The sequence below is a fragment of the Nerophis lumbriciformis genome, linkage group LG12, assembly GCF_033978685.3.
Source record: "Nerophis lumbriciformis linkage group LG12, RoL_Nlum_v2.1, whole genome shotgun sequence".
NCBI lineage: Eukaryota > Metazoa > Chordata > Actinopteri > Syngnathiformes > Syngnathidae > Nerophis > Nerophis lumbriciformis.
This window is the reverse complement of record NC_084559.2, coordinates 27,046,223-27,073,520: the sequence shown is the minus strand read 5'-3', so window position 1 is coordinate 27,073,520 and position 27,298 is coordinate 27,046,223. Positions and strand designations below refer to the sequence as shown.

Genomic DNA, 27,298 nt, shown 5'->3' with positions numbered 1-27,298 from the left:
TTGATGCTGCCATCACGGAGCAAAGCGAGAGAAGGGAAATGAGAAACATTTCTAAATTTGCAGTGGGTTTAGAAAAGTTGTCATCGCAAAAGGAGAACTTCACATGAAACACATTCTACATCAAAACACTTTTGGTGACATTTCTTCTCTCCCTCTCTGTGCTCCACTCAAAGGAGCAGAAGTTTTCAGAAATACAAAGCGGAGCGATATGCAAGCATGTGTGCATGCAGAGATAGACAAGAGTTGTATTGCTCCATGTAGCTGGCAGAAATTGTGCCTCTGTTGTCACATAACTACTTTCTTTCAGGTTTTCTCCCATGTCCACTGTGGATGGTGGAATGATCTAATTAAAAAACACATAACAAAAAGTGGTCTTTCTTTATTCATATATTTAAAGCTACTTGGCTGCTTTCGTTTGGAGGTATTCCTAGAAGCAAAAAGAAAAACTTTCCACATGTTAAACTGAGGGCTCAAGAATCTCACCTGTTAAAACAGAGGACTGATAGAGAGGCCACCTTTACGGTAGAGCAACAGACTTACAGTAACGTTCAGAAGATTTATTCATTACAGTCATGAATGTCATTAATTTGGGACCAATAATATATCTGAACCTTTGTTTTTCCAGGTTGTATTAGTTTTACAATGTAAGGTTGGATTCAAAATCATACAAATCCTATTGCTTTATATATTCATTATTGAAATGTACTTCAACGGTTTTGTGTATATGTATAAGTATTTTTTTTAAATCAAGAATTGGAAGGACAATTGCAAGTCCATTTTTTGGGGTGGATAGGTTACTGTAATTTACACAGTCAAAATTTTACACAGAATCATGTGTGTGAACTGTAGGTAAATACAGTATGTCACCAGTAATATTTATTAAATGTCTTTGTAGCCAACAATCTTCTGCCATAATGCTGGCTAGATATTTAACACTCTTCTTAGAACTTTGTGTTACTTTTAAAATAGCATACTGCAGTCCAAAATGTTCAACAGGATTGGCCAGGCCTTTAGGAAAGTAATTCCAGGAGTTTAAAATGAGCTTTTTATTTCCAATTCAAAAACAGTTTTGATGCATTTGATGATTGTCCCACTGCAACACCAAATTGTAGTCCAATTTAAATCAAGCTGTTTATTTTTACAAATTTAACTTTACTTAACCAGATAAAAGACCTATTGAGGTCAACACCTGTTTTACAAGGGTAACCATGTCAAGAGAATTTACAGCATGGTGTGAATTCATAAAACAAATGCTGCAATAATCAAGTGAGAGCAATTTGCAAATAAAATGCAGTAGTTATTTAACAGTAACAATTTAAGAGCACAGGCAATGTTTAAAGGGTTTCTGTTGTCGGTTTCTTAAGATACAGAGCGTTGAGCTTAAAATGAAACTGACAGTTTCCATTCAGCTAGGTTCAGCAGAGAAATTGAACATTTTTACTCCCTTTGAGATGAATAAGGATGCAAGTCTACGATTATTTCATCCAGTTTGTGCATTGCAACAGTACCACTGGCAAAAAAAACATCCCCAGAGCACACCACCTTGCTTTACAGCTGGGACAGTGTTCTTAGGTTAGAAAGCCTCACCTTGGCTACTCACTTGTTCTCATTGTGGCCAAATAGCTCAATCTCTGTCTCTTCAGAACATCTAACTTTTGTCCAGAAGGCACTTGTTTCAGTGGACAGCTGCAAATTTAATTCAAACTTTAAAAAGGTGTCGCTTTCAGAGCAGGAGCTTCTTTTTTTTTTTTTTTTCAGCTTTAGTGCTTAACTGGTAACCGTAACTCTGGTGGTTTTTGGGATGTTCCAACCGATATATTTTCAGGAGGTTAACAATTCGGGTATTCTTCCAGACCTTGGCCAAGTAGTGACACAAAAATAACTAAATTTATCTACATCTATATTTGTCAAAAGTATAAATACTTAGATCTTCTGCAGGATTTTACTCGGCAGAATCGATTCCACTATTGATCAGAAACTACGTCAGGAACAAGCAGGGTTCAGGAGAGGAAGGGGCTGCATAGATCAGATCATCGCTCTGAGAAACATTATCGAGCATCGTGTAGAATGGAACACTCCTCTGCACATCAACTTCATCGACTTTCGCAAAGCCTTTGACAGCCTACATTGTGATACCCTATGGAAGATTGTTGGGGCCTATGGAGTTCCTCCAAAACTGGTCACTCTCATAGGGATGGTCTTCCGTCACTTTGAATGCAGCGTCATTGTTAATGGTGAGCCATCTACATGGTTCACTGTGGAGTCTGGTGTGCGGCAAGGGTGTACTATTTCCCCCAATCTCTTCCTGATTGCCATAGACTGGGTCATGCGGAATACAACTGACAGACCCAGGGGTATCCAGTGGACTTTGTTCTCCCAACTTGAAGACCTAGATTTTGCTGATGATCTTGCACCAAAGCACATCCATCTGCAGGAGAAAACTGACAGACTGAACACATTCGCCCAACAGGTAGGGCTGAACATAAATGTGTCCAAAACACAAGTGATGTGCATTAATGCCACTCCAGATGTACCAATCACAGTGAATGGACACGCTCTCGACTATGTTGAGAACTTTACCTATCTGGGAAGTCTCGTCAGTAAGGACAACTCTGCACAAAAGGACATTAGAGCAAGACTCGGAAAGGCACAGGGTGCTTTACACACCATCTGGAAGTCCAAGCAATATAGCTTAAGAACAAAGGTCCGACTTTACAACAGTAATGTAAAATCTGTATTGTTGTACGGCTCGGAGTGCTGGCGAGTAACATCCTACGACATGAAAAAAGTCGAAGCCTTCCACAATGGATGCTTCAGGAAACTCTGACAAATCTTCTGGCCCAACAAAATATCCAATGCACATCTATACAAGAAGACCAAGTGCAACAGTGTGGTGCTAGAGATCAAATTCCACCGATTCCAATGGCTTGGGCATGTTCTGAGGATGGACCAAGACCGCATCCCCAAGATCGCACTATGTTGGACTCCACCTGGGAAAAGGAAGCAAGGGCAGCCCAAGAACACGTGGCAGCGTACGGTGACAGCTGAGCTGAAGGAGATGAACCTAACCTGGGGCGAGGCACAGCATTTTGCACAAGACAGGTCCAGATGGAGGCAGATCTTCGAATCCTTATGTCCCGTTAGGGACGAAGAGGATTAAGTAATAAATACTTTGATACCAAGTCGATACTAACACTCAGGAAAAAAATACATCGGTACCTGCTTTTTTCAGTATTATTAATACTGAAAACTGTATAATTAGTTTTATCCAGGAAGCAGCGTCTCTTCTTGGCGTGTGAACATTGAGCAGTCAGCGTCAAAGAATAACGCCTGCGGCCTTAGTAGCGTTTTCGCCACTTCTGTTGTTTTTCGAATGTATAGTTTTGGCAGCTGCTATTGCAATTTAAATTATGCGTGGCAAAATGTTGAAGCACAGTGATCTTAAATACTTGACACTTTAAAATGGTTTTCAATCAAGCAGTGAATTTAAAAGTAAACGGGGTCAGTTTAAAAAAAAATGTTTATGTGGAAGTTCACAGGTGTCGGTATGCACTACCGAAATGCTAATATCATGACAACCCCAATATACCGTATTAAAGCCTTTATGTACCACTTCAACCCTTTACAAACTAGAGAAAATCCAAAAACAAATTCAACCTTGCGCACCCAATTCCTGTTTTTAAAAAATCAACCAGATCGATAATTACAAAATCACTTATTACATAATCATGCTGGTTAACAAACAAAACCATTCAAATAGATTAACACAATATTTGTATCATAACTTCTAACCACAGCTGTATACTAGTAATGTCCAGTATTGCAACTTGTCAAACTAAATGTATATGATTTTGCTTGCTTCCACGGACAAACAGATTGAGAGAGACACAGAGACAAAGACTGAGATTGAGAAAAAACAGAGCTTGGAGAATAAAACCAAGATCTACCCAGGCAACTTGAAATTTCAATTAAAGCCAATTAGAAGTGAGAAGTGGTGATTTGTCTTCATCAACTGACAGCTACATTCCTGCAGCTTCACTCCAGCTGAGTGTATTCCTGACAAATACAGATAGATTGTAGAGCAGCGGTAAAAAAAACATCTTAATGTATCAATAAAGTGTGCTACGCCCAAGTAAATATTCAACAAGCACCCTTACATCTTTAAGGATAGGGTCTTGAGAAATATAAAAGCATGTACACACACACACTTATGTGATCTTACTGGGTTTGTTTTTGTTGGTTTTTTTTTAAATCACACTCAACTGCAAATGTGCCATGCAGGGTCTGCTACATATCCTGGCACTCTGCACGCCTATTTTTAACCGAAAAAGGGTCAATCCAAAACCCTTGTTGATCACTGGCACTCCACCGTGAACAACACTGTATTTTAGGTGCTTATGGGCTTAATCGAGAATTATGAAGTAGATGGTTTGATTTTATAGCAGTGGTTATAAAAATCAAACCAAGCAACAACTCATTGTTGCACTTGTGCTGACACAGAAGCGAAAAAAATATGTGCCATGATGTAAGCCTGTCTTTAAACCTCCCTTGAGCACACTGCAAACAAACATGGCGTCGATCATGTGGGACTTCACAGTTTCAGAGGAAGACATTTCGCGTGTGGTTTGCATCAAATGTGCCGCAGACATTTCGCGAGGAGGGGGAAAAAAACCCATTAATCTGAGCTGATAAAGAGTTGCCTCAAAGCAAGCTGCAAAGAAAGTGTTACCAGCACCTCTGCGTTTGATAGGTGCAACAAGCTTGCCAGAGACGATCTGAGGGTTAAAGCGATCTGAGATTTCATCACAAAAATGATGGTGCTGGACCATTGTTGAAAATTCTGTTTTTTGTCAGAACAAATCTACAGGCATCGTTTGGCAAATCCCTCAAGAGTATTTTTTTTTTTTTTTAACTCCAAGTGTGCACAAACTACAGTTAAATTTAAATAATTAAAATTATTTAAATAAAGGTATTGGTGTTAGTCATCAAAAACAAGAAGTTTTCAATATCGTCTTGGGGGGGAAAAAAAAGTACACCCCCAATTGCTTTGATCATGTGCACTTGTGAATTCAACAGTATTACATTATTCCTAAAATGTTTGTATTTTGTACATCTTACAACTTTCCCATTCACTCACATCTCAGTCAAAATAATCCCATACAATCTGTGGTTATCAACCTTGCGATGTTTAAACATAAATGATTGATCATGACACGTTTTTTTATTTACCCATTTCATTATGACAATTTTCCTGTGCATTGTGATTAGGCTTTATAACGACCACATTGTTTGTGATAAAATTAGGGCTGTCAAATGGTTGTTTTAATTAAATTATATTTTGGAATTTTGATTATTAATAATTAAATCACAAGTGATCACTCACTTGCATAATTGTAATTACCTTAAGAAAAAGACCCTAATATTTGTGCAAATTTTACAAATGCAATTTTACTGTCAGAATGTCATTCAGGAACGTTTAACGTTTTACTTAAATGCACGTCATTTATTTGCACAAAATTTGGTGTTTTATCTAAAGTCCTTTCCAGATGTATTTTGGAGTGAAATTTGGCAGCGAGCACACCAGTCGGAGTCTCCTCACTGACAAATGCATTGATCTGAACAGTGACCATATAGAAGTTAAGGTAAAAAAAAAAGCCTTCTAGGGTGAAATAGATTGCAAGATTAAGTGTATACATGTATAATGCGATATTTTTTTGTGATTAAACCCATGAGTTAACTTGTTCATTTTGACAGCCCTAGATAAAATCCCTGATGATTTGACCTCCATACCTTTTTTCATGCCGTTTAATGTAACGTTGGATATTCCTCATTGGATATGATCTTTTCATGGACAGTTTCCTTTAACAAATGAGTTTGCGTTTATCTCTTAAAATTGAAAGGAAAGTTACAATACGATACATAAGCATGAACTTTACATGAAAAATGATAAGGAAATAAAAGTATGATTGATTTTGTAAGGCCACAAACAATACGGCTGGTTTTGTGATAAAGCAGAAGCATAATTAATGTTTGATAAAAAGTTGTATGACATGTGTGAGTCATCTGGCTCCACTTCATCACTTCATTTAAGTCCTCAGTTCTTACTGCCTCTAAAATGTGTGTATGACATCCTTATAATTTGTGTGCTGGTACGGGTAGAGTAATGTCTTGCCAAGTTGTTTTGACTAGATCACAATGATGCTGTATGCAATTTTCAAGTCCTATTTTTTGCATATATAAATTAAGACACCAAATGATGTAAAAAAAAAAATACAGCTTTTGTCAGGCTTTTTTTAGTTGAGCATATTAAACTGATTATTATTAGGAGATAACAAAAATATAATTGAATATTGTTGGGGGGGCTGAACACAGCACAATCTGTTCCAGGATGCTTTTCAACCTTAAATTTGGAAAGAATGAGGACATTAGTAATGCTACTACTAATACCAGCCTTGACTCTAAAGGTGGTGATACAAAAGCAAGACACATGGTACAAAATTCAAGAAAAGTCCAATATTAATGTAATGTTAACACAAATACCTTCCAGTTAGGCCCAAGTGGTCCTCTTCCTGTCTTAACTGACTTGAACATGGTGGGGTCTTCATCTAGCTTGTAATCCTAGGTGACAATTAATACAGCACACAATATGTATTATTAACAAACATACCTTAAACTCAACAAGCTTAGACAAGTTCATTTGAAATTTGTATTTATATGGTTATCCAACAAACAAAGTAAAAAAATAGAGCAGAGCAGTTTGTCACCATAGCTTTATGGCCATGTGAAGGACATGCGGAAAGACATGGTCCAATTCAGTCATGCAATCATCATAGCTGTCATAACCCATGTATTGCCTATCGTGTACTGATGCTGAGAAATACCGAGCATACACAGCATATACGTTAACGGTATGAAATGGGCACGAGAAATACAGTAGGAACTTGAATATATCAAATGGGTTTAAATTTATCAATCGCTCAGGCCCAGCAATTTTAAATAAATAATAGTGTGCCTGCAGCTAAAAGCTATTTTTCAGGGCTATCAGCCAACAGGAGGGTGCAAAACGTGTAGAACACACAAGAACATAGAGGCACAGGCGCACACACACACACACACTGCTAATTTGACTGTTTTAATGCTGGGAGCTTGAGTCATATAACAATGCAGTGTGCTGCGCTAATGAGGTCTGTGAATCGATGTGCCATGGCAAACAAAAAGGAGCAACTCAAGTAAACCAGAGTGTTGGAGCCCAAGTCTGCGCGTGTTTGTCTAGTTCTGCCATATGAAGAACTGCAAGCTGTAATTACACTAACAAACTCATCGGTGCCGGCAGTACGTCCCAAGCCCTGAAACCATGCCCGGGGCTAGTGGCTGATAGGGCCCTCAGACACAACACTCTCCTCCAGAAAGGCAAACATGTCTGCCTCGTTAACTTCACAGAGCAAACAAACACAAATGCGCACATGCACACACACACAGCCAAAATAAAATGAGGCAATGTGACGTTAAATAACAGCAATAATGTGTAACTACACAAAATCTTAGGGAGATAGATTTTTTTTCTTGCTGCAGCAATTATAGAAAAATCTTACAATCTGCCCCTCAAAATAACCTACGTTTAATCTAGGGTCGTTCCAATCAGGATTTTATGCTCGAAGTTACCGATTACAAGTATTAACTGTAAAATGTGTGATGTCTTTATAGTGAGTGCTATTGACAGTGTAACAATATCAACACGATATTTAAACTATTCCTTATTTTGAGATAAACAAAGTCAACAATACAAAATAATTTAACAAAAAGAAACTCTACCATCTACTAATCTAAATCATTTGGTACCAGAGTTTGTAAACAATAACAAAAATTACTTTGTGAAACATTTTTTTAAATAAAAATATTAATCTAACCAAACTAGTATTGATCATATACTTATACTACTCTTAATATCGACACTACATACAGTAAGTATCGATCCGCCCTCACCTTACGTGTACACCTGGCTGCAACACAGGGTACCGATGCTCAATTGCAGTCATATTATTCTCTATAAACTCCTAATAATGTACTAGTTAATTCCCTGTTAAAATCTGCTTGAAATTTTACAGCCACATTAAATCAATAACAAAAGTCTTCCAGAAGATGTGAGACAGGCCTCAATGTTGGCAATGTTCAATGTTCTTTTTATTAAATTGTGCATATGACAAAGTATTTTTCTACACTATTTGATTGATTTAAATTATAATCGTTTTTATGATGATTTTATTTTCTAATTTAAATTATTATTTTGTATAATTATCATTGTCATTTTTTATAATTTTTTATTGGGGACGGCGTGGCGCAGTGGAAGAATGGCCGTGCGCGACCCGAGGGTCCTTGGTTCAATCCCCACCTAGTACCAACCTCGTCATGTCCGTTGTGTCCTGAGCAAGACACTTCACCCTTGCTCCTGATGGGTGCTGGTTAGCGCCTTGCATGGCAGCTCCCTCCATCAGTGTGTGAATGGGTAAATGCGGAAGTAGTGTCAAAGCGCTTTGAGTACCTTGAAGGTAGAAAAGCGCTATACAAGTACAACCCATTTATCATTTATTGTTGTCATTTTTGCCTCTGTTATTTTCTGTAAAGCACTTTCAATTAACTTGTTTACGAATTGTGCTCTACAAATAAACTTGCCTTATCTTGCTTACTTTCTGCTGTAACACAGTTCCATCTACACTTCTTTAAGTTTACTAGGCACGTATTTGTTGTGTTGTTTCAAACTATTTTAGCAATTAGCATACCTTCGTGTCGGCTCGTGCTTGCTCTCAGTCGGTGTAACATGTTTAGCCTTGTCCTCCAGTGATAATGATACGTCTACGAAATGTTTATTTTCCACATTGGAGGTGATGATTACTGACTTAGGGGAGCAGCTCTGTACAGTGTATCGATAAACACAGTAAGCTGCTAGCCACCTACGATAGTTGAGGCATCATATAAAAATCAGGTATCAGAGTGGATCGGCTTTGAAAGGAATTAAATCGGCATTGCGATGGAAGAGGGGTTAGTGCGTCTGCCTCACAATACGAAGGTCCTGGGTTCGATCCGGCGCTCAGGATCTTTCTGTGTGAAATTTGCATGTTCTCACCGTGACTGTGTGGGTTCCCTCCGGGTACTCCGGCAATCGGGCGGAAGGCGGGGTACACCCTGGACAAGTCACAGGGCCAACACAGATAGACAGACAACATTCACACACTAGGGCCAATTTAGTGTTGCCAATCAACCTATCCCCAGGTGCATGTCTTTGGAGATGGGAGGAAGCCCGGAGGGAACCCACGCAGTCACAGGCAGGACATGCAAACTCCACACAGAAAGATCCCGAGCATAGGATCGAACCCAGGACCTTCGTACTGTGAGGCAGACGCACTAACCCCTCTTCCACCGTGCTCAGTTAAAGTATAGCTTTAAAATATTTTTAAAGCGACATTAACACAAGCGAGCAAATAAAACCATCAAAAAAACAAACATTTGGCTTTGAAAAACATAAAACAATGATTATTGCTACATGAAGTGTTACAATGAGCATGCAATGAAAAGGTTTGTCCGCATGAAGGCGCCAAAGTGTGTTTTTAACTTTTAATTGAGGTCCAATGAACTTCTACTCACAGCGGAGGAAACCTGGCTGTTGTCTGCAATGTCAATGGGCACAACAGTCACTTCCTTCCACGCGGAACGGTCTAGTTTGTGCACCTAAAGCATAAACATGGAAATAAAATGTTTGATTAAAAACACAGATTAAGATGCAGAGTATTATCTTTATGTCATGAACAGGTTCTCACATTTTCTTGTGTTCCAAGATCTGGTTTATGCCATGTCTCGATCTTGATAAAGAAATTTTCTTTCATATACTCATTCTGCAAAAAATACAACACTTCATTAGAATGCAGTGAATCTTCATCTTTTAAAAAGGTACATGAAACTCAGAGCCCGGGGGTCAGATCTGACCCGCCACATCATTTTATGAGGTGTGGCCCGCGAAAGCCTGGACATAATATGCCTCAATAAAAGAACCATCTCCAAAGTTTCTATCTACATTTTGACAGAAAAAATACATGTATCGGTACTGCATACTTTATTTTCTAATAATGCAACAAATAGTATACTAGAATACAACAAACATTTTTGTTAATAAAATAAATACTTAAATATCTGCTTGACTTATGACTTTGAAGAAAGTTATCCATCAAATTGTACACTGTAAAAATGACAATTTTACCGTACAAAAAACAAAAATAATGGTGTCGTTTTTCTATTTACATGAATACACTGTAAAAACAACAACTGTTGATTTTACGGTTGAATAAAATGGCAGCTCAGTTACCAGAATTATGCCGTAAAAAACAGCGGTACCGTTTTTCCATGTACAGTAATATGCTGGGGGAAAAAAACAGCAAATTTTATGGTAAAATTCTGGCAACTGAGCTACCAGTTTTTTTGACCACAAAATCTGCAGATTTTTTTAGTGTACGTTAAAAAAATATAATAATCAAATACAAAGTTGTGACAGTATGATAAGGGGAGTCCTTATACATTGATATTCATATATTATTCACAGTTACAGGCGGCCGAAACTGATGTGGCCCTCAATGAAAACAAGTTTGATATCCATGCATTAAGGGATTCATAAATAAAAAACAAAAAAGGATACATACCGTCACAACTGACCAAGCAGAGGTATAAAGAGAAAAAGGGAAAACATGTTAGCTATGAAACATATTGAACACAGTGACATAAGATTCAGATGTTAGAAATTATGAAAAGCCTAATGGAAACAATGATAGAAAGATGACTCACTTGTTCTGCAGTAGGGGTAAGCATTCCAAGCTTTTTCATGAAATATCAAAGCACCTTCTGGTGCCAAGAGCTTTACAAACGCTGGAACTTTACTGTGGAGTCACATGGTGGTGGATAAAGAGATACATTCGGTGTAAGTACTTGCAATAAAGCTCTACTTCTTATCAACAATGGCAATACTGCCACTAGCTGGTCCCATAGTGCAATTACACTGAAAAGAAAAAGTCAACAGTGACACAAACCTCTTCAGGTGGTAGATTTTGTGTGTATACTGTCCTTTTTCATTATTTTCCACATATGGCTCATTCTTCAGGACTTCAATCCCCTCGCCACCACCCGTCTCATTTTTACTTGCTTCTGCCACTGAGAACAACTGTCCCACTTGATACTGTAACACAAACACTAAAATATGTCAACAACAGAAGTAAAACATATTTTTTAGATATTGAGGCAGTATGTTGGATAAAAAAAATTGACCTGGGAGTTATGGTATGGTAAAATTGGTCAGATTTGAGCTCAAACATCAAATAACTGAGGGTAATTCATTGAATAATTGAACAGTTCATAGATGAGGTCATGTGAGACGTTAGCAAATAACTCAAACGATCCCAATTTCAGTGGGTTAAGAAAACACAAATGTGAAAAATCACAGAACTACTTTTAATAATATTAATAAACTATTTAATTTCTAATGCACTTTTTTATCAAACAGGATCTCAAAGCGCTATAAAGTAAAAAGTAAAAAAAAAACAGAGTGGGTGAGACAAAACATACTCAATAAAAACAAAAAACAAGGTTAAAAAACAGAAATAGTTGGCAATAGTATGCCTTTCTGAATAAAAAGGTTTAGTACTGCTTTTAACAACGTAAACAAATTACTCACCTCTTCAACACTACAGGGTAAAACCACACGGCTGGTCAAAACAAAGAGAGAGAAAGACGACAATGAGTTCTTATAGTCTTACAGACATCTCAACATCATTACTAAACAGTACAAAAAAGCAATGGAGGGTGCAAATAAAATCTGAATTATATATTTTATCGTCATGACTTGGACATTGTCGGTTCCAACATGTTCCAACAAATGCAATTACCAGTTTTCTTAAGTAAAGACATTAATGCTCAGTTGGACACAATGCTTACTTCAGCAGCATGTCAGGAACCTTGCTGAAACAAATGGAAAACTTTAAATGGTCTTAGTTTGGGAATAAATAAATTATATATATTATTTTTCCCCCCCAATATACTTATCAAATTCTGTTAGGTTAAACTTAATTAACAGTTTCCTTTTCCTTTAGAGTTTAGTAAGCTGTGCTTACAACAAATAATGAATATGAGGAGTTTTTTGGGTACCACAGACACCCCATATTGAGCCTGTATTTTGCGGTTTTATTCGCCTTTAGGAGCTTAACACAAAAGGCCACATACTGATGACAACAAATCATTACTGTGACATAAGGCTGGGCAATATGGACCAAAACTGATATCCCAGTGTTTTTAGGTTGTATCGCTGTATGCGATATATAGCTGTATTTTAAATCGTATCGACAATGCGCGGTAGACTCTTTTCACTCGCCGGATCATTCCTCAGCTACGGTGCCTGCTGGACACCCTGGCGGGGGTACGCCACACTAGCCACTAATGGCCGTAACAAAGGCACATCAAAAGATACCAGTATGGCGGTATTGTCTCAAATATATACAGCTTTTTAAAATATACCGGTATTAACTATAACACCGGTATACCGCCCAGCCCTACTGTGACATAATGCTGTTCAATATGGACGAAAATATATTCAGAAATAGGTTATTTTGTGTCATGATAACAATATATGACCATATAGTATTTTTTCTTAAATTATATACCGTATTTTCCGCACCATTAGCCGCACCTAAAAACCACAAATTTACTCAAAAGCTGACAGTGCGGCTTTTAACCCGGTGCGCTTTATATATGGATAAATATTAAGATTCATTTTCATAAAGTTTCGGTCTCGCAACTTCGGTAAACAGCCGCCATCTTTTTTCCCGGTAGAACAGGAAGCGCTTCTTCTTCTACGCAAGCAACCGCCAAGGTAAGCACCCGCCCCCATAGAACAGGAAGCGCTTCTTCTTCTACTGTAAGCAACCACCCGCCCCCGGAAGAAGAAGAAGCGCGCGGTGCATGCTGGGATATGTGACGTTTCATTTCCATTTGTGTGTTTATGTAAAGACCCCAAAATGGCTCCTATTAAGTGTGTTGTCTGTCTAATTATAAATAATGCAGACGAGGCGTGTTAACTGAGTTCTCAACGTTTACTCACAGCGTGCTCATAACCACATTCTAACTGCCAGCATACAGCGCTTCTCAGGGCTACCGCGCATGCTCGTCACTATCGTTGCATGCTGGGTAGTGTAGTTGTTATATTTGCTAGCTCATAACATCACATTAAGAGACACGCTTACGCGCTTAATTCAATACTCGCCGTCATTCCGGGTGGATTGGCAAAAGACCTCCAGCCGCTACATATTAGTGTCAACAGGGCATTCGAAGCTAGACTGCTAACTGCGTGGGAACAGTGGATGACAGAAGGCGAACACACCTTCACTAAGACAGGGAGACAGCGCCAGACGACGCCAACATCACCTTCACTAAGACAAGGAGACAGCGCCAGACGACGCCAACATCTGCCAGTGGATCGTAAATGCCTGGGCAGATATTTCGGTCACAACTGTGGTCCGAGCTTTCCGGAAGGCAGGATTCACAGAACTGCTGGACAACAGTGACACTGACTCCGATGACTTCGACGAGACGGAACCGGCCATTTTGGATCCCACATTTGCCCAACTTTTCAATTCGGACACCGAAGACGAAGAATTCGAAGGATTTACGAATGAAGAATAACTTCAGAAAGTGAGCGCTATGTTTATTTTGTGTGTTGTGACATTAACGTTCGAGCAACATTATGTTGCTATTGCTCTGCACTATTTTGAATTTGACTATGTTTGTGATTGCACATTTGCGTACATTTTGGGACAGAGTTGTTAGAACGCTGGTTTTTAATATATTATTAAAGTTTGACTGACCTATCTGACTGTTTTTTTGACATTCCCTTTAGCGCAGCGTAGGCGCGGCTTATAGTCCGGGGCGGCTTATAGGTGGACAAAGTTTTGAAATATGCCATTCATTGAAGGTGCGGCTAATAACCCGGGGCGGCTTATAGTGCGGAAAATACGGTACGCACACAAAATTAATCCAATGTTGCTTATCTTTTCTCGCATTATTTGTAAAACATCCCATCCATCCATTTTCTACCGCTTGTCCCTTTTGAGGTCGCAAGGGGGGCTGGAGCCTATATCAGCTGCATTCGGGCGGAAGGCGGGGTACACCCTGGACAAGTCGCCATCTCATCACAGGGCCAACACAGATAGACAACATTCACACTCACATTGTAGAATAATAATGAGATATATTTTTCGAGAACTCACCTTAGACTCTTTACTCGCCAATTAATACGTTTTGCTTTTTTAAGATACTGGTGACGAATGAAGCTGATAGCAGCTAAAAAATATATCATTTTAATTGCAATATTAAGACAGTAGAAGTTGTTGCTGAAAAATAATTACTACGGACATAGCTACAAACGCGATATTATTGTTCACTGGGTTTGTTGCGATTCACAAAAATAACCAATTAATTAACGTGGTGCTATATCTATTTCATAGTTATTACAGATTTTATAGATATACATTTTTGCCCACAGTGGGGAATCCGCTTGTGTTTTGGGAAAACATATCTTATTTTAATATATAAAAAGGAAAATATTGTTAAAACACAAATAATAAATAACTTAGCTATTATACCTTAAAATAAAGCCCCAGCCCTTCTTTGAATACTTTGGACATGTCAACACATGAATTTTAGACTTAGACAAACTTTAATGATCCACAAGGGAAATTGTTCAACAGATTTTGAGATGGAATCTCTAATTCCTTAGCGCCTGCTTGACATTGAAGGTGCCTTTGGACAACTGTTTTTGCTCAACTCGTCTGGTGTGTTTTTATTTTCATCACTTCGTAGTTTTGAGGTGACGTTCGTATTACTGCATTTTAACACTGTCTCTGGTTCTTGATGTCGTGTCTTCAAGTGATAAAACAGATCTGTTCCAAGTCACTAGCAACAACTCTTTGGTGGCATGTTTTGCAGATTTTGTTTAGTTGGTGTCTGACTTTAAAAAAAAAATCTAAACAAGAGGAGTTCCTCTTTCCGGCACTAAATTCCTGTTTGGGTATTGTTGGTTTGGCTTACATTGTATTTACCGTATGTGCCATGCTGTTGATATGCATGCTCTGGCCAGTAAGTTATTTCAAGTGATGTGAAAATGTTAACGCAAAGTAGCATAGTTGCTGCATTTACATTAGCCTCAGCCTAGACGCAAAGGTATGATATATTCAAGAGAATTGTATCATACAATAGACATTTTTGTGGTTTAAATATCGCACAGCACTACTATGGCTGCCAAGGACTACAGATAAATTGTGATGGACATCACTTACATCAGATATTTATGTATTTTGTTAATAATTAATATGACCTGACTGGGAGTGAAGCTGGACATAAACTGCACAATTTTAAAAGTCTTACAATTCCATCTTACACTGCAGAAGTTCACCTGTCACACAGTCAAGAATAACTTTTAAATACTGTACGATTTGTTTTCAGTCCTATACAATGCACTGACTATGAGTGAGCAAATACTGTACCAGGCTCTAAGCTTCATGGACGTACGCTCTTCGGTCACCAATGATGCAATTTGTTGTCATGGCAACAGATGCCCACAGTGGTCTTTTGTGGTGTTAGATTTAGGTGCATTGCAAAGACATGAAAAGGAGGAAGAAGAACATGGGTTTACATTTTTTGCTGTTGTTTACATTTGTTTGATGTCAGTGTTGAGTCACGTTAATGCAAGTTTACATAGACTGTTAGCCAGCTAATATAGTTTCACTGGACCTCTGAGATTGATCCGCCTCTGTTTAGCAGTGATATTTACATCATTTATTGGCATGTTCCTATAGGTTGGTTTGGCGGCAGCTGTCCGAGGGCAGCAAGAGGCTGCAGTACACAGTGAGTTGATTTATCTCAATTTCAAAACATTGATTAAATATCTGACCAAGCCCAGCTTTGTTTACAAGACACTTCTCTACCTGAGGGGTTTTTTTTCTGTCAGTCTCACTACGACATGCACAGCCAGTTTTTGAGCTAGAATGGCCGACTATTCCTTCGATTGTCCATCAGTTGGCTAAAACAATGAATAGCGTACAGTCAAAATTTTAGATCTACCACGTGACCCCGAGAGGGATAAGCAGTAGAAAAATGGATGGATGGGGCTATGCGTTTCAAATACATGTGGGATTTGACACCAACACAAATGCCCCCCTCCCTATACCGTATTTTTCGGACTATAAGTCGCAGTTGTTTTCATAGTTTGGCCGGGCTCCAGGGCGATTTATATGTTATTTTCCTTCTTTATTATGCATTTTCGGCAGGTGCGACTTATACTCCGGTGCGACTTATACTCCGAAAAATAAGGTATGTTATTCATATTACTTGTCTGTGGTGCCAAACAGGATGTAGACAACTGCTTTAAGGGCAACAACGTGTCCAAACAACAACCCTTGTGTACTAAGCTGTTGCATTTAAAAAACAAGAGGGTGCGTATATACTGACTGACATCTATGTAGTAAAAGTGCAGCCAAAAACTACACAAACACAAAAATAATTGGCAAGTAAAAAAAGAGAATTTTCAGCCAGTAAAAAAAATGATTGTCAAGTAAAAAAAAAACAACAACATTTATGCAGGTAAAAATACAATTCGCAGGTAGAAACAATTTTCTACAAGTTAAACTTATGGCAGTAATAGTCCACACTGCGCGATCCACACACTTGCACTGAGAACACACGTCATTTTCACTCTACAATGATAGGTGGTGCTGCTGAGTCCAATTTAAGTCAGTCAGTGCTACTGTTATTTGTGCATGGTGCCGTCCGCCTAAAATAAAGAAGCAGAGTGGGGAGCACAATGGCGGACAGACGAGAGGGGAAACTTACAGGTTAAACTTGTTTCCCCTCTCGTCAGTCCACCATTTTACTCCCCACCCGGCTTCTTCTTTGTTAATTTTGGCGGACGGTCCCATGCACTAATAACAGGAGCTCTGACGGCCTTAAATTGACACAGCAGCACCACCTGTCATTGCAGAGTACGAATTACGGGTTGTCTCAGTGCAAGTGTGCGGATCACGCAGAGTGGAATCCATCCCTCCATTTACTACCCCTTGTACCTTTGGGAGTCACGGGGGGCGTGCTTATCACTGCCAAACGTTTTAAACTTGAAAACAAATATTTTTTTATACTTGGGAATCGTTGTTTTACCATCAGAAAATAGTTTTTATACTTGTGAATCATTGGGCGTGAGTAATAACATTGTGTGTTTGTGGAGTTTGGGCAGTAATTCTACTAAAAATACATAGTGTCCTTGTGGTTAGAGTGTCCGCCCTGTGATCGGTAGGTCGTGAGTTCAAACCCCGTCCGAGTCATACCCATACTTGCCAACCCTCCCGATTTACCCTCGAGACTCCCGAATTTCAGTGCCCCTCCCGAAAATCTCCCGGGGCAACCATTCTCCCGATTTCTACCCGGACAACAATATTGGGGTCGTGCCTTAAAGGCACTGCCTTTAGCGTCCTCTACAACCTGTCATCACGTCTGCTTTTCCTCCGTGTGCACAGCTCCACTAATGGACATTGGAGTGTTACTTTTAAAAGGCAAAATTAAAGTATTGCTATAAACACAATTTTATATGGGACTTTATTGTATTATATGTATAGTACATGTTCCAAAAAGAAAAAAGCATAAAACACCACCAGAATTAGAGATATTACAAGTCAAAGTGATGAAGCTTAGTGTTACACTCATGACTTGGTATAACTAAACATTACCCTATAAGATGAAGGCAATTGCATTTTATTGATATTTGAAATGTATTCAATGTTTACAAATGAATATTTAAATATACTAAATGTAAAAAAGGGAATAAATATTCAAAATAAGATCATTAAATGAAATCTAGTTTGGTTACGCCATCATGAGCGCAACACAAGGTTGTAAAAGTTTCAACTACAATTCTAAATAAGATGTCAAAAGCAAACTGAAATCAAATACACACAGCTTAAAGATAGGTCAATACCTATTTTAAATTTAGTAATACATAAATATGATGATTTATCACAATATAAAAGAAATATACCTGAACAGAACGCTCATGATGGTTACACCAAAAAGTAACGCTATGAATCGCATTATTCCAAGTTTTTGGGGCATTTTTATGCTATTTCCAAGCATCTCCTTTTTATTATCGTTTATTTTAAATGGTCAAACTAATGCATATTATATATGCATGCCCTAGTAAACAAAAAAAAAGTCATTTATTTTGATTGTTACATTTCGAAGTACATTTGTGCAGGTGGGTGCGAATGTACCAATTACCAGAGATGCACACCCATACAAACAGCGTGCCGGCCAAGCCACATAACATATGCGGCTTTTACACACACGAGTGAATGCAAATCATACTTGATCAACAGCCATACAGGTCACACTGAGGGTGGCCGTATAAAACAACTTTAACACCATTACAAATATGCGCCACGCTGTGAACCCACACCAAACAAGAATGACAAACACATTTCGAGAGAACATCCGCACCGTAACACAACAGAACGAATACCCAGAACCCCTTGCAGCAATAACTCTTCCGGGACACTACAATATACACCCTGGCCACCCACCTCCCGAATTCGGAGGTCTCAAGGTTGGCAAGTATGGTCATACCAAAGACTATAAAAACAGGACCCATTACCTCCCTGCTTGGCACTCAGCATCAAGGGTTGGAATAGGGGGTTAAATCACCAAAATGATAACCGAGCGCGGCCAACGCTGCTGCTCATTGCTCCCCTCACCTCCCAGGGGGTGGAACAAGGGGATGGGTCAAATGCAGAGGGTAATTTCACCACACCTAGTGTGTGCGTGTGTGTGTGTGACTATCATTGGTACTTTATATACTGCCTGTGAAATTGGACTAATCTTACAAAACGCCAGGCACTAACAGAATCAAATCAAGCCTTCATTTTTATTTATTTTTAAATACAGGTATTCATCATAAATATATTTGTACCGTTTCAGTGTATAATTGAAATGTATATTATTGATTGTTTGTAAGGGTTGTGTTAGTCACAACTTTAGGACTCCGTGCTGACTGTTAAACTAGCGTCATCACTTACTGTATGGGGACATTAACAAACTTAAAAGTTTAGTCAAGCAAAAAATGGAAACAGACTGTATTTAATTACACTTAATGTCCGAAAACACATCCTGGCACTGGAACATGGTTGACGCATAGTAAATGGCAAGCTATGTTAGCATTAGCAACCCGGAAGTTAACGTTTGGCTCAAGTTAGATGAAGTTTTACTTCACGGAAGTGAAGGAATACTATTCGACTGTTTAAAAAAAAAAAAAAAAAAAAAAAAAGACGACAGCCGTTACCGAAAGTGTTATTGTGTAATTTACATGGCCGTTTGAGAAACATTGACATTACAGCAGCTGTCAACGCCGGTAGGCCAGAGAGTTAGTAGTTCTTGGGCAAGCCCAGCCTTCCCTCGTGTCTGTGTCACACACATGATGAAAACTTTCCGAGCGAGTATCCAACTCGCAATAACCAAACCCATCACGTACAATCTAAACGCCGTATTACATGTCAAAAAATGTTTCGACGACAATATCACACTTACTATTCCCTGGTGACGACCATCTCGTCGTGATTCTTCCGACCCCACCGGACTGCTGTTGTCGCCACCGCGGCTTGCTGCTGACGTCATGAGCTGCAGAGAAATGTTTAGCCCCGCCCCTCGCCGTCGGTGATTGGATGGACGCACTCTCTCACACACATTAGCCAATCAAATCTATTCCCTTTGCCCTTGTCCCCCCCAACAGTAAATGTTATTTACCTTTACGACAAAACGCGTGAATATTAACAAAATAAAAGTACATTTTTTACAGTGTATATTTATAAAAAATGTCAATATGCCAGTTAGTAAAATGGCTATTTTTCATCTGTAGTCATACTTGCCAACCTTGAGACCTCCGATTTCGGGAGGTGGGGGTGGGGGGCGTGGTCGGGGGTGGTTAAGAGGGGAGGAGTATATTTACAGCTAGAATTCACCAAGTCAAGTATTTCATACATATATATATATATATATATATATATATATACATCCTGAAAATAAGCAAACAAAACTGTGTTTGGATAATTGATACTCCAAACTTGCATAAATAAATATTAATGAATATAACATAACTTGGCTTCTGAGAGCTTCAAAATGTAATGAATAAAATGCTAAAGTTGTTGATAAACAAGCAATTATTTTAATAATTAAATATGGTAATTTTAAATGAATTATTATGATAATTTAAAATCAATTATTTCAAATATGTTTATTTTAATGTATAATTCTATGGCTGGATGTAATAAGGAGTCAGAAAAAATAAAAATACAATTAATTTTGATGTTTTTAGCAAAATATAGTAAAAATGTATTTTTTATTTTTTTAAATTAATAAATATATTTATTTTTAGGTAAGATAAACATAATGATACAATTTATCTCTAGTCTGGATGATTTAGTTCTTGTCACCCTGTTGTCCTCCCATCATGAAAAAAGGCTGTCCTCACTCAGGTCCGCATGGAGCTGGATGGGGCGTGGCCTCCAGCTCCGGCTGAAAATCGGGAGATTTTCGGGAGAATATTTGTCCCGGGAGGTTTTCGGGAGAGGCGCTGAATTTTTGGAGTCTCCCAGAAAATTCGGGAGGGTTGGCAAGTATGTCTGTAGTCCCCAGGCAGATGATACAACAATATCCATCCATCCATCCATCTTCTTCCACTTATCCGAGGCCGGGTCGCGGGGGCAGCAGAGAGTAAATGGGACAATGAAAAAGGAGGATTACCTCCAAATTCTTCAGGTCAACCTAAAATCATAAGCCCGGAGGTTGAGTCTTGGGCGCAGTTGGTTGTTCCAACATGACAATGACCCCAAACACACGTCAAAAGTGGTAAAGGAATGGCTAAATCAGGCTAGAATTAAGGTTTTTAGAATGGCCTTCCCAAAGTCCTGACCTAAACCTCATTGAGAACATGTGGACAATGCTGAAGAAACAAGTCCATGTCAGAAAACCAACAATTTTAGCTGAACTGCACCAATTTTGTCAAGAGGAGTGGTCAAAAATTCAACCAGAAGCTTGCCAGAAGCTTGTGGATGGCTACCAAAAGCGCCTTATTACAGTGAAACTCGCCAAGGGACATGTAACCCAATATTAACAAAATAAAAGTACATTTTTTACAGTGTATATTTATAAAAATGTCAATATGCCAGTTAGTAAAATGGCTATTTTTCATCTGTAGTCCCCCGGCAGATGATACAACAATATCCATCCATCCATCTTCTTCCGCTTATCTGAGGTCGGGTGGCGGGGGCAGCAGCCTAAGCAAGGAAGCCCAGACTTCCCTCTTCCCAACCATTTCGTCCAGCTCCTCCCGGGGGATCCCGAGGCGTTCCATGACAAACCGTGCTCCACAAACCACGTTAAACCCAGATTCCGATCTAACAAAAGTCTTAACTCATTCTCCTTCTATGCCACATCAATATGGAATGCACTTCCAACAGGTCTAAAAGAAAGTGCATCTCTACCCTCCTTCAAAACCTCCCTAAAAGAACACATCCAGGCAACTACAACCCTAGACTAACACCCTCCCCCCACAACATCCCACCTCCTCGGATTGTAATTAATCAAATGTAAATAATCAAATGTATAGACTTGTTCTTATGCTTTCTGAGCTCACTATGTTCACTGCTCGCTGTACATATCCTACCAAGTCAGACCTACACTGTTTCAATGTCCATTTCTCAGATGATATAATTGTTGATGACTGAGGTGTTGATATCAACCAAACCTAACCCCCCCGCCCCAACCCCCTCCACATCCCACCCCCCGGATTGTAAATAATGTAATTAATTCAATGTATATACTCTGATGATTAACTTGTGTGATGACTGTATTATGATGATAGCATATATTTGTACCATGAATTGATTAACGTGGACTCCGACCGACTTAAACAAGTTGAAAAACGTTTTGGGGTGTTACCATTGAGTGGTCAATTGTACGGAATATGTACTGAACTGTGCAATCTACTAATAAAAGTTTAAATCAATCCCAGGCCAGCCGGACGTGCCCGAAACACCTCCCTAGGTAGGCGTTCGGGTGGCATCCTGACCAGATGCCCGAACCACCTCATCTGGCTCCTCTCGATACAACAATATGATGAACAAAATACACAAGGGTTTATGAGTGAAGGAGAGTGACTGTTATGTCAATCAATCAATTAATCAAAGTTTATTTATGTAGCCCTAAATCACGAGTGTCTCAAAGGGCTGCACAAGCCACAACGACATCCTCGGCTCAGTTCCCACATCAGGGCAAGAAAAAACTCAACCCAATGGGATACAATGAGAGACCTTGGAGGGGACCGCAGATGTGGGGACCCGGGCGATCGGTGCAATGGACGTGGAGTGGATCTAGTTAATAGAGTCAGAGTCCAATCCATAGTGGGGCCAGCAGGGGATCATCTTGAGTGGAGACAAGTCAGCAGCGCACAGACGTCATCAACTGATGCACAGATGAGTGGTCCATCCCGGGTCCCAACTTTGAACAGCTGGCGCTTCATCTGTGGTCACCTAATAACCTCTCCACGCAGGAGAAAGGGGCAGAGCAGAAAAGCGACGGCAGATCAACTAGTCTAAAAGCATACTTGCCAACCCTCCCGAATTTTCCGGGAGACTCCCGAAATTCAGCACCTCTCCCGAAAACCTCCCAAGACAAATATTCTCCCGAAAATCTCCCGATTTTCAGCCGGAGCTGGAGGCCACGCCCCCTCCAGCTCCATGCGGACCTGAGTGAGGACAGCCTTTTTTTACCGACGGGAGGACAACAGGGTGACAAGAAATAAATCAACCAGACGAGAGATAAATTGTATTATTATGTTTATCTTACCTAAAAATAAATATATTTATTAATTTAAAAAAAAAAAAAAAAAAAAAAAAAAAAAAAAAAAAAAAAAAAAAAAAAAAGGGGCTTCACGGTGGCAGAGGGGTTAGTGCATCTGCCTCACAATACGAAGGTCCTGAGTAGTCTTGGGTTCAATCCCGGGCTCGGGATCTTTCTGTGTGGAGTTTGCATGTTCTCCCCGTGACTGCGTGGGTTCCCTCCGGGTACTCCGGCTTCCTCCCACTTCCAAAGACATGCACCTGGGGATAAGTTGATTGGCAACACTAAATTGGCCCTAGTGTGTGGATGTGAGTGTGAATGTTGTCTGTCTATCTGTGTTGGCCCTGTGATGAGGTGGCGACTTGTCCAGGGTGTACCCCGCCTTCCGCCCGATTGTAGCTGAGATAGGCTCCAGCGCCCCCCGCGACCCCAAAGGGAATAAGCGGTAGAAAATGGATGGATGGAATTTAAAAAAAACAGAAAAAACAAAATACATTTTTACTATATTTTGCTAAAAACATCAAAATTAATTGTATTTTTATTTGTATTTTTTCTGACTCCTTATAACATCCAGCCATAGAATTATACATTAAAATAAACATCCATCCATCCATTTTCTACCGCTTATTCCCTTTGGGGTCGCGGGGGGCGCTGGAGCCTATCTCAGCTACAATCGGGCGGAAGGCGGGGTACACCCTGGACAAGTCGCCACCTCATCACAGGGCCAACACAGATAGACAGACAACATTCACACTCACATTCACACACTAGGGCCAATTTAGTGTTGCCAATCAACCTTTCCCCAGGTGCATGTCTTTGGAAGTGGGAGGAAGCCGGAGTACCCGGAGGGAACCCACGCAGTCACGGAGGACATGCAAACTCCACACAGAAAGATCCCGAGGCCGGGATTGAACCCAAGACTACTCAGGACCTTCGTATTGTGAGGCAGATGCACTAACCCCTCTGCCACCGTGCTGCCCTAAAATAAACATATTTGAAATAATTAATTTTAAATGATCATAATAATTCATTTAAAATGACCATATTTAATTATTAAAATAATTATCAACAACTTTAGCATTTTATTCATTACATTTTGAAGCTCTCAGAAGCCAAATTATGTTATATTCCTTAAGATTTATTTATGCAAGTTTGAAGTATCAATTATCTAAACACAGTTTTGTTTGCATATTTTCAGGATGTAGATATATATATATATATATATATAAATGTATATATATATATGTATGAAATACTTGACTTGGTGAATTCTAGCTGTCAATTTACTCCTCCCCTCTTAACCACGCCCCCAACCACGCCCTGCCCCACCCCCGACCACGCCCCCACCCCCCACTTCCCGAAATCGGAGGTCTCAAGGTTGGCAAGTATGCTAAAAGGGGGGTCTATTTGAAGGCTAGAGTATACAAATGAGTTTTAAGATGGGACTTAAATGCTTCTACTGAGGTAGCATCTCTAACTGTTACCGGGAGGGCATTCCATAGTACTGGAGCCCGGATAGAAAACACTCTATAGCCCGCAGACTTTTTTGGGAATCACTAATAAGCCGGAGTTCTTAGGACGCAGATTTCTTGCCAGGACATATGGTACAATACAATCAGCAAGATAAGACGGAGCTAGACCGTTTAGTATTTTATACGTGTGATATTATTTAACTTTCAATCTGGGTTGGTGATACCATCCGGCAACAACCTTTGACTTTTGACCCCTAGAAAGCAACATCTATGTGTGTCTGACAAATAGGACAATATTGAATTTATTCTTACAATTTTGCATGCAATGTACTTGCATAATGTGCATTATAATCCACATCATACATTCACAACACACATGATTGTTGGAGAGAGATTGACTGGAGTAGTGTCATGAGCTCACATAACAGTTATCATATTGTATTTTGTAATATTTCCTATCAAGCGCTCTCTTTGTACTTCCGGTTTGCCTCCATTTAGTAGAGAACATTCAAACCTACTGTGGCCTAGTGGTTAGAGTGTCCGCCCTGAGATCGGTAGGTTAAAACCGGCCGAGTCATACCAAAGACTATAAAAATGGGACCCATTACCTCCCTGCTTGGCACTCAGCATCAAGGGTTGGAATTGGGGGTTAAATCACCAAAAATGATTCCCGGGCGCGGCCACCGCTGCTGCCCACTGCTCCCCTCACCTCCCAGGGAGTGAACAAGGGGATGGCTCAAATGCAGAGGACAAATTTCACCACACCTAGTGTGTGTGTGACAATCATTGGGACTTTTAACTTTAACTTTTAAACCCCTTATTTATTGAATCAGAAATATTACAATTCAAAGATATAGTGAATTTGAAAACCTCCAAAATTATGCACAAAGCAAACTATAACCTGCTACCCAAGCACGTACCACAATTCTTCTCAACAAAAGAGGAGAAATACAAACCCAAGAGAAAACTAACTTAAAACATTTGTAAAGAAATCAAACAATGTACTAAAATGATCCGGTTTAAGAGAATGTTCAAAGTCAAAGTGTTTACAAAGTACAAAGAACAAAAACCTTGATACACATATTGATATTCTTATTCATCTCACTATATGAAATACAAATTCCTTCACTATTTGTTTATTTTTAATTGCATTATTTATGGAGTATATTGTTCATAAATTGAGAATAGGAAGTGAACAAAAATTGGATTAAATAAGCGCCGCTTCCTCCTACTCCTTTTCGAACATGTTGAAAAGAGAAACTGGAAATTGTGATGTATCATGTTGTAATTGTATGCATGTTTGAAATAAACCCAAACTATAAACCATTTACCGCCACTCCTCTGGGCTCCCTCACCTGTCCCTAATTGGCAATCAGGGCACACACCTGTTACTGTTCTTTAACCTGCACTTTGCCTGTCGTCTCTGCATTCAGACATACACCAGACAGTGACAAGTAGAATGGCTGTGCATCATCATCATCATTGTAAATTTTAATACTTTTATAATAGATCATTTAAATGCAAGTGAAGTATCCAGTGAGTGTATACACTTACACTCTGAAACTAAATGCCACGGAGCGTGATAATTCAGCTTGATACAGTCGTGGTCAAAAGTTTACATACACCTGTAAATAACATAATATCAAGGCTGTCTTGAGCTTCCAATCATTTCTACAACTCTTATTTTTTTGTGATAGAGTGATTGGAGCACATACTTGTTTGTCACAAAAAACATTCATGAAGTTTGGTTCTTTTATGAATTTATTATGCATCTACTGAAAATGTGACCATATCTGCTGGGTCAAAAGTATACATACAGCAATGTTAATATTTGGTTATAAGTCCCATTTTTGTTTCATCTGACACCACATGGACAAAGATAAGACCTTCTGGAGCAAAGTTCTGTGGTCAGAAGAAAAAAAATTGAGCTGTTTGGCCACAATACCCAGCAATATGTTTGGAGGAGAAAAGGTGAGGCCTTTAATCCCAGGAACACAATGCCTACCGTCAAGCATGGTGGTGGTAGTATTATGCTCTGGGCCTGTTTTGCTGCCAATGGAACTGGTGCTTTACAGAGAGTAAATGGGACAATGAAAAAGGAGGATTACCTCCAAATTCTTCAGGACAACCTAAAATCATCAGCCCGGAGGTTGGGTCTTGGGCGCTGTTGGGTGTTCCAACATGACAATGACCCCAAACACCTGTCAAAAGGGGTAAAGGAATGGCTAAATCAGGCTAGAATTAAGGTTTTCAGAATGGCCTTCCCAAAGTCCTGACTTAAACCCCATTGAGAACATGTGGCATACTTGCCAACCTTGAGACCTCCGATTTCGGGAGGTGGGGGGTGGGGGCGTGGTCGGGATGGGGCAGGGGCGTGGTTGAGGGCGTGGTTAAGAGGGGAGGAGTATATTGACAGCTAGAATTCACCAAGTAAAGTATTTCATACATATACACATATATATATATATATATATATATATATATATATATATATATATATATATATATATATATATATATATCCTGAAAATATGCAAATAAAACTGTGTTTAGATAATTGATACTTCAAACTTGCATAAATAAATATTAAGGAATATAACATAACTTGGCTTCTGAGAGCTTCAAAATGTAATGAATAAAATGCTAAAGTTGTTGATAAACAAGCAATTATTTTAATAATTAAATATGGTCATTTTAAATGAATTATTATGATAATTTAAAATTAATTATTTCAAATATGTTTATTTTAATGTATAATTCTAATGGCTGGATGTAAAAAGGAGTCAGAAAAAATACAAATAAAAATACAATTAATTTTGATGTTTTTAGCAAAATATAGTAAAAATTTATTTCTTTTTTTTTTTTTT

The 27,298-nt window shown here is 39.1% G+C and overlaps 1 protein-coding gene across 2 annotated transcripts in view; it reads right to left on the bottom strand.

The window, feature by feature from the left end:
- The window catches only part of LOC133623172 (phosphatidylinositol transfer protein beta isoform-like), a 29,320-nt gene extending 9,548 nt beyond the window's left edge, over nucleotides 1–19,772 (bottom strand). For both annotated transcript variants that reach the window (XM_061986228.1, XM_061986227.1), the window contains exons 1-8: nucleotides 19,651–19,772; nucleotides 11,711–11,741; nucleotides 11,070–11,215; nucleotides 10,828–10,919; nucleotides 10,686–10,693; nucleotides 9,813–9,887; nucleotides 9,640–9,723; nucleotides 6,541–6,618 (exon numbers count right to left, since the gene is read on the bottom strand). In XM_061986228.1, coding sequence (XP_061842212.1) covers nucleotides 6,541–6,618; nucleotides 9,640–9,723; nucleotides 9,813–9,887; nucleotides 10,686–10,693; nucleotides 10,828–10,919; nucleotides 11,070–11,215; nucleotides 11,711–11,741; nucleotides 19,651–19,670 — 534 coding nt within the window. In that variant the 5' untranslated portion in view covers nucleotides 19,671–19,772. The remainder of the gene's footprint in view (nucleotides 1–6,540; nucleotides 6,619–9,639; nucleotides 9,724–9,812; nucleotides 9,888–10,685; nucleotides 10,694–10,827; nucleotides 10,920–11,069; nucleotides 11,216–11,710; nucleotides 11,742–19,650) is intronic.
- Between the last annotated feature and the right edge of the window lie 7,526 nt (nucleotides 19,773–27,298).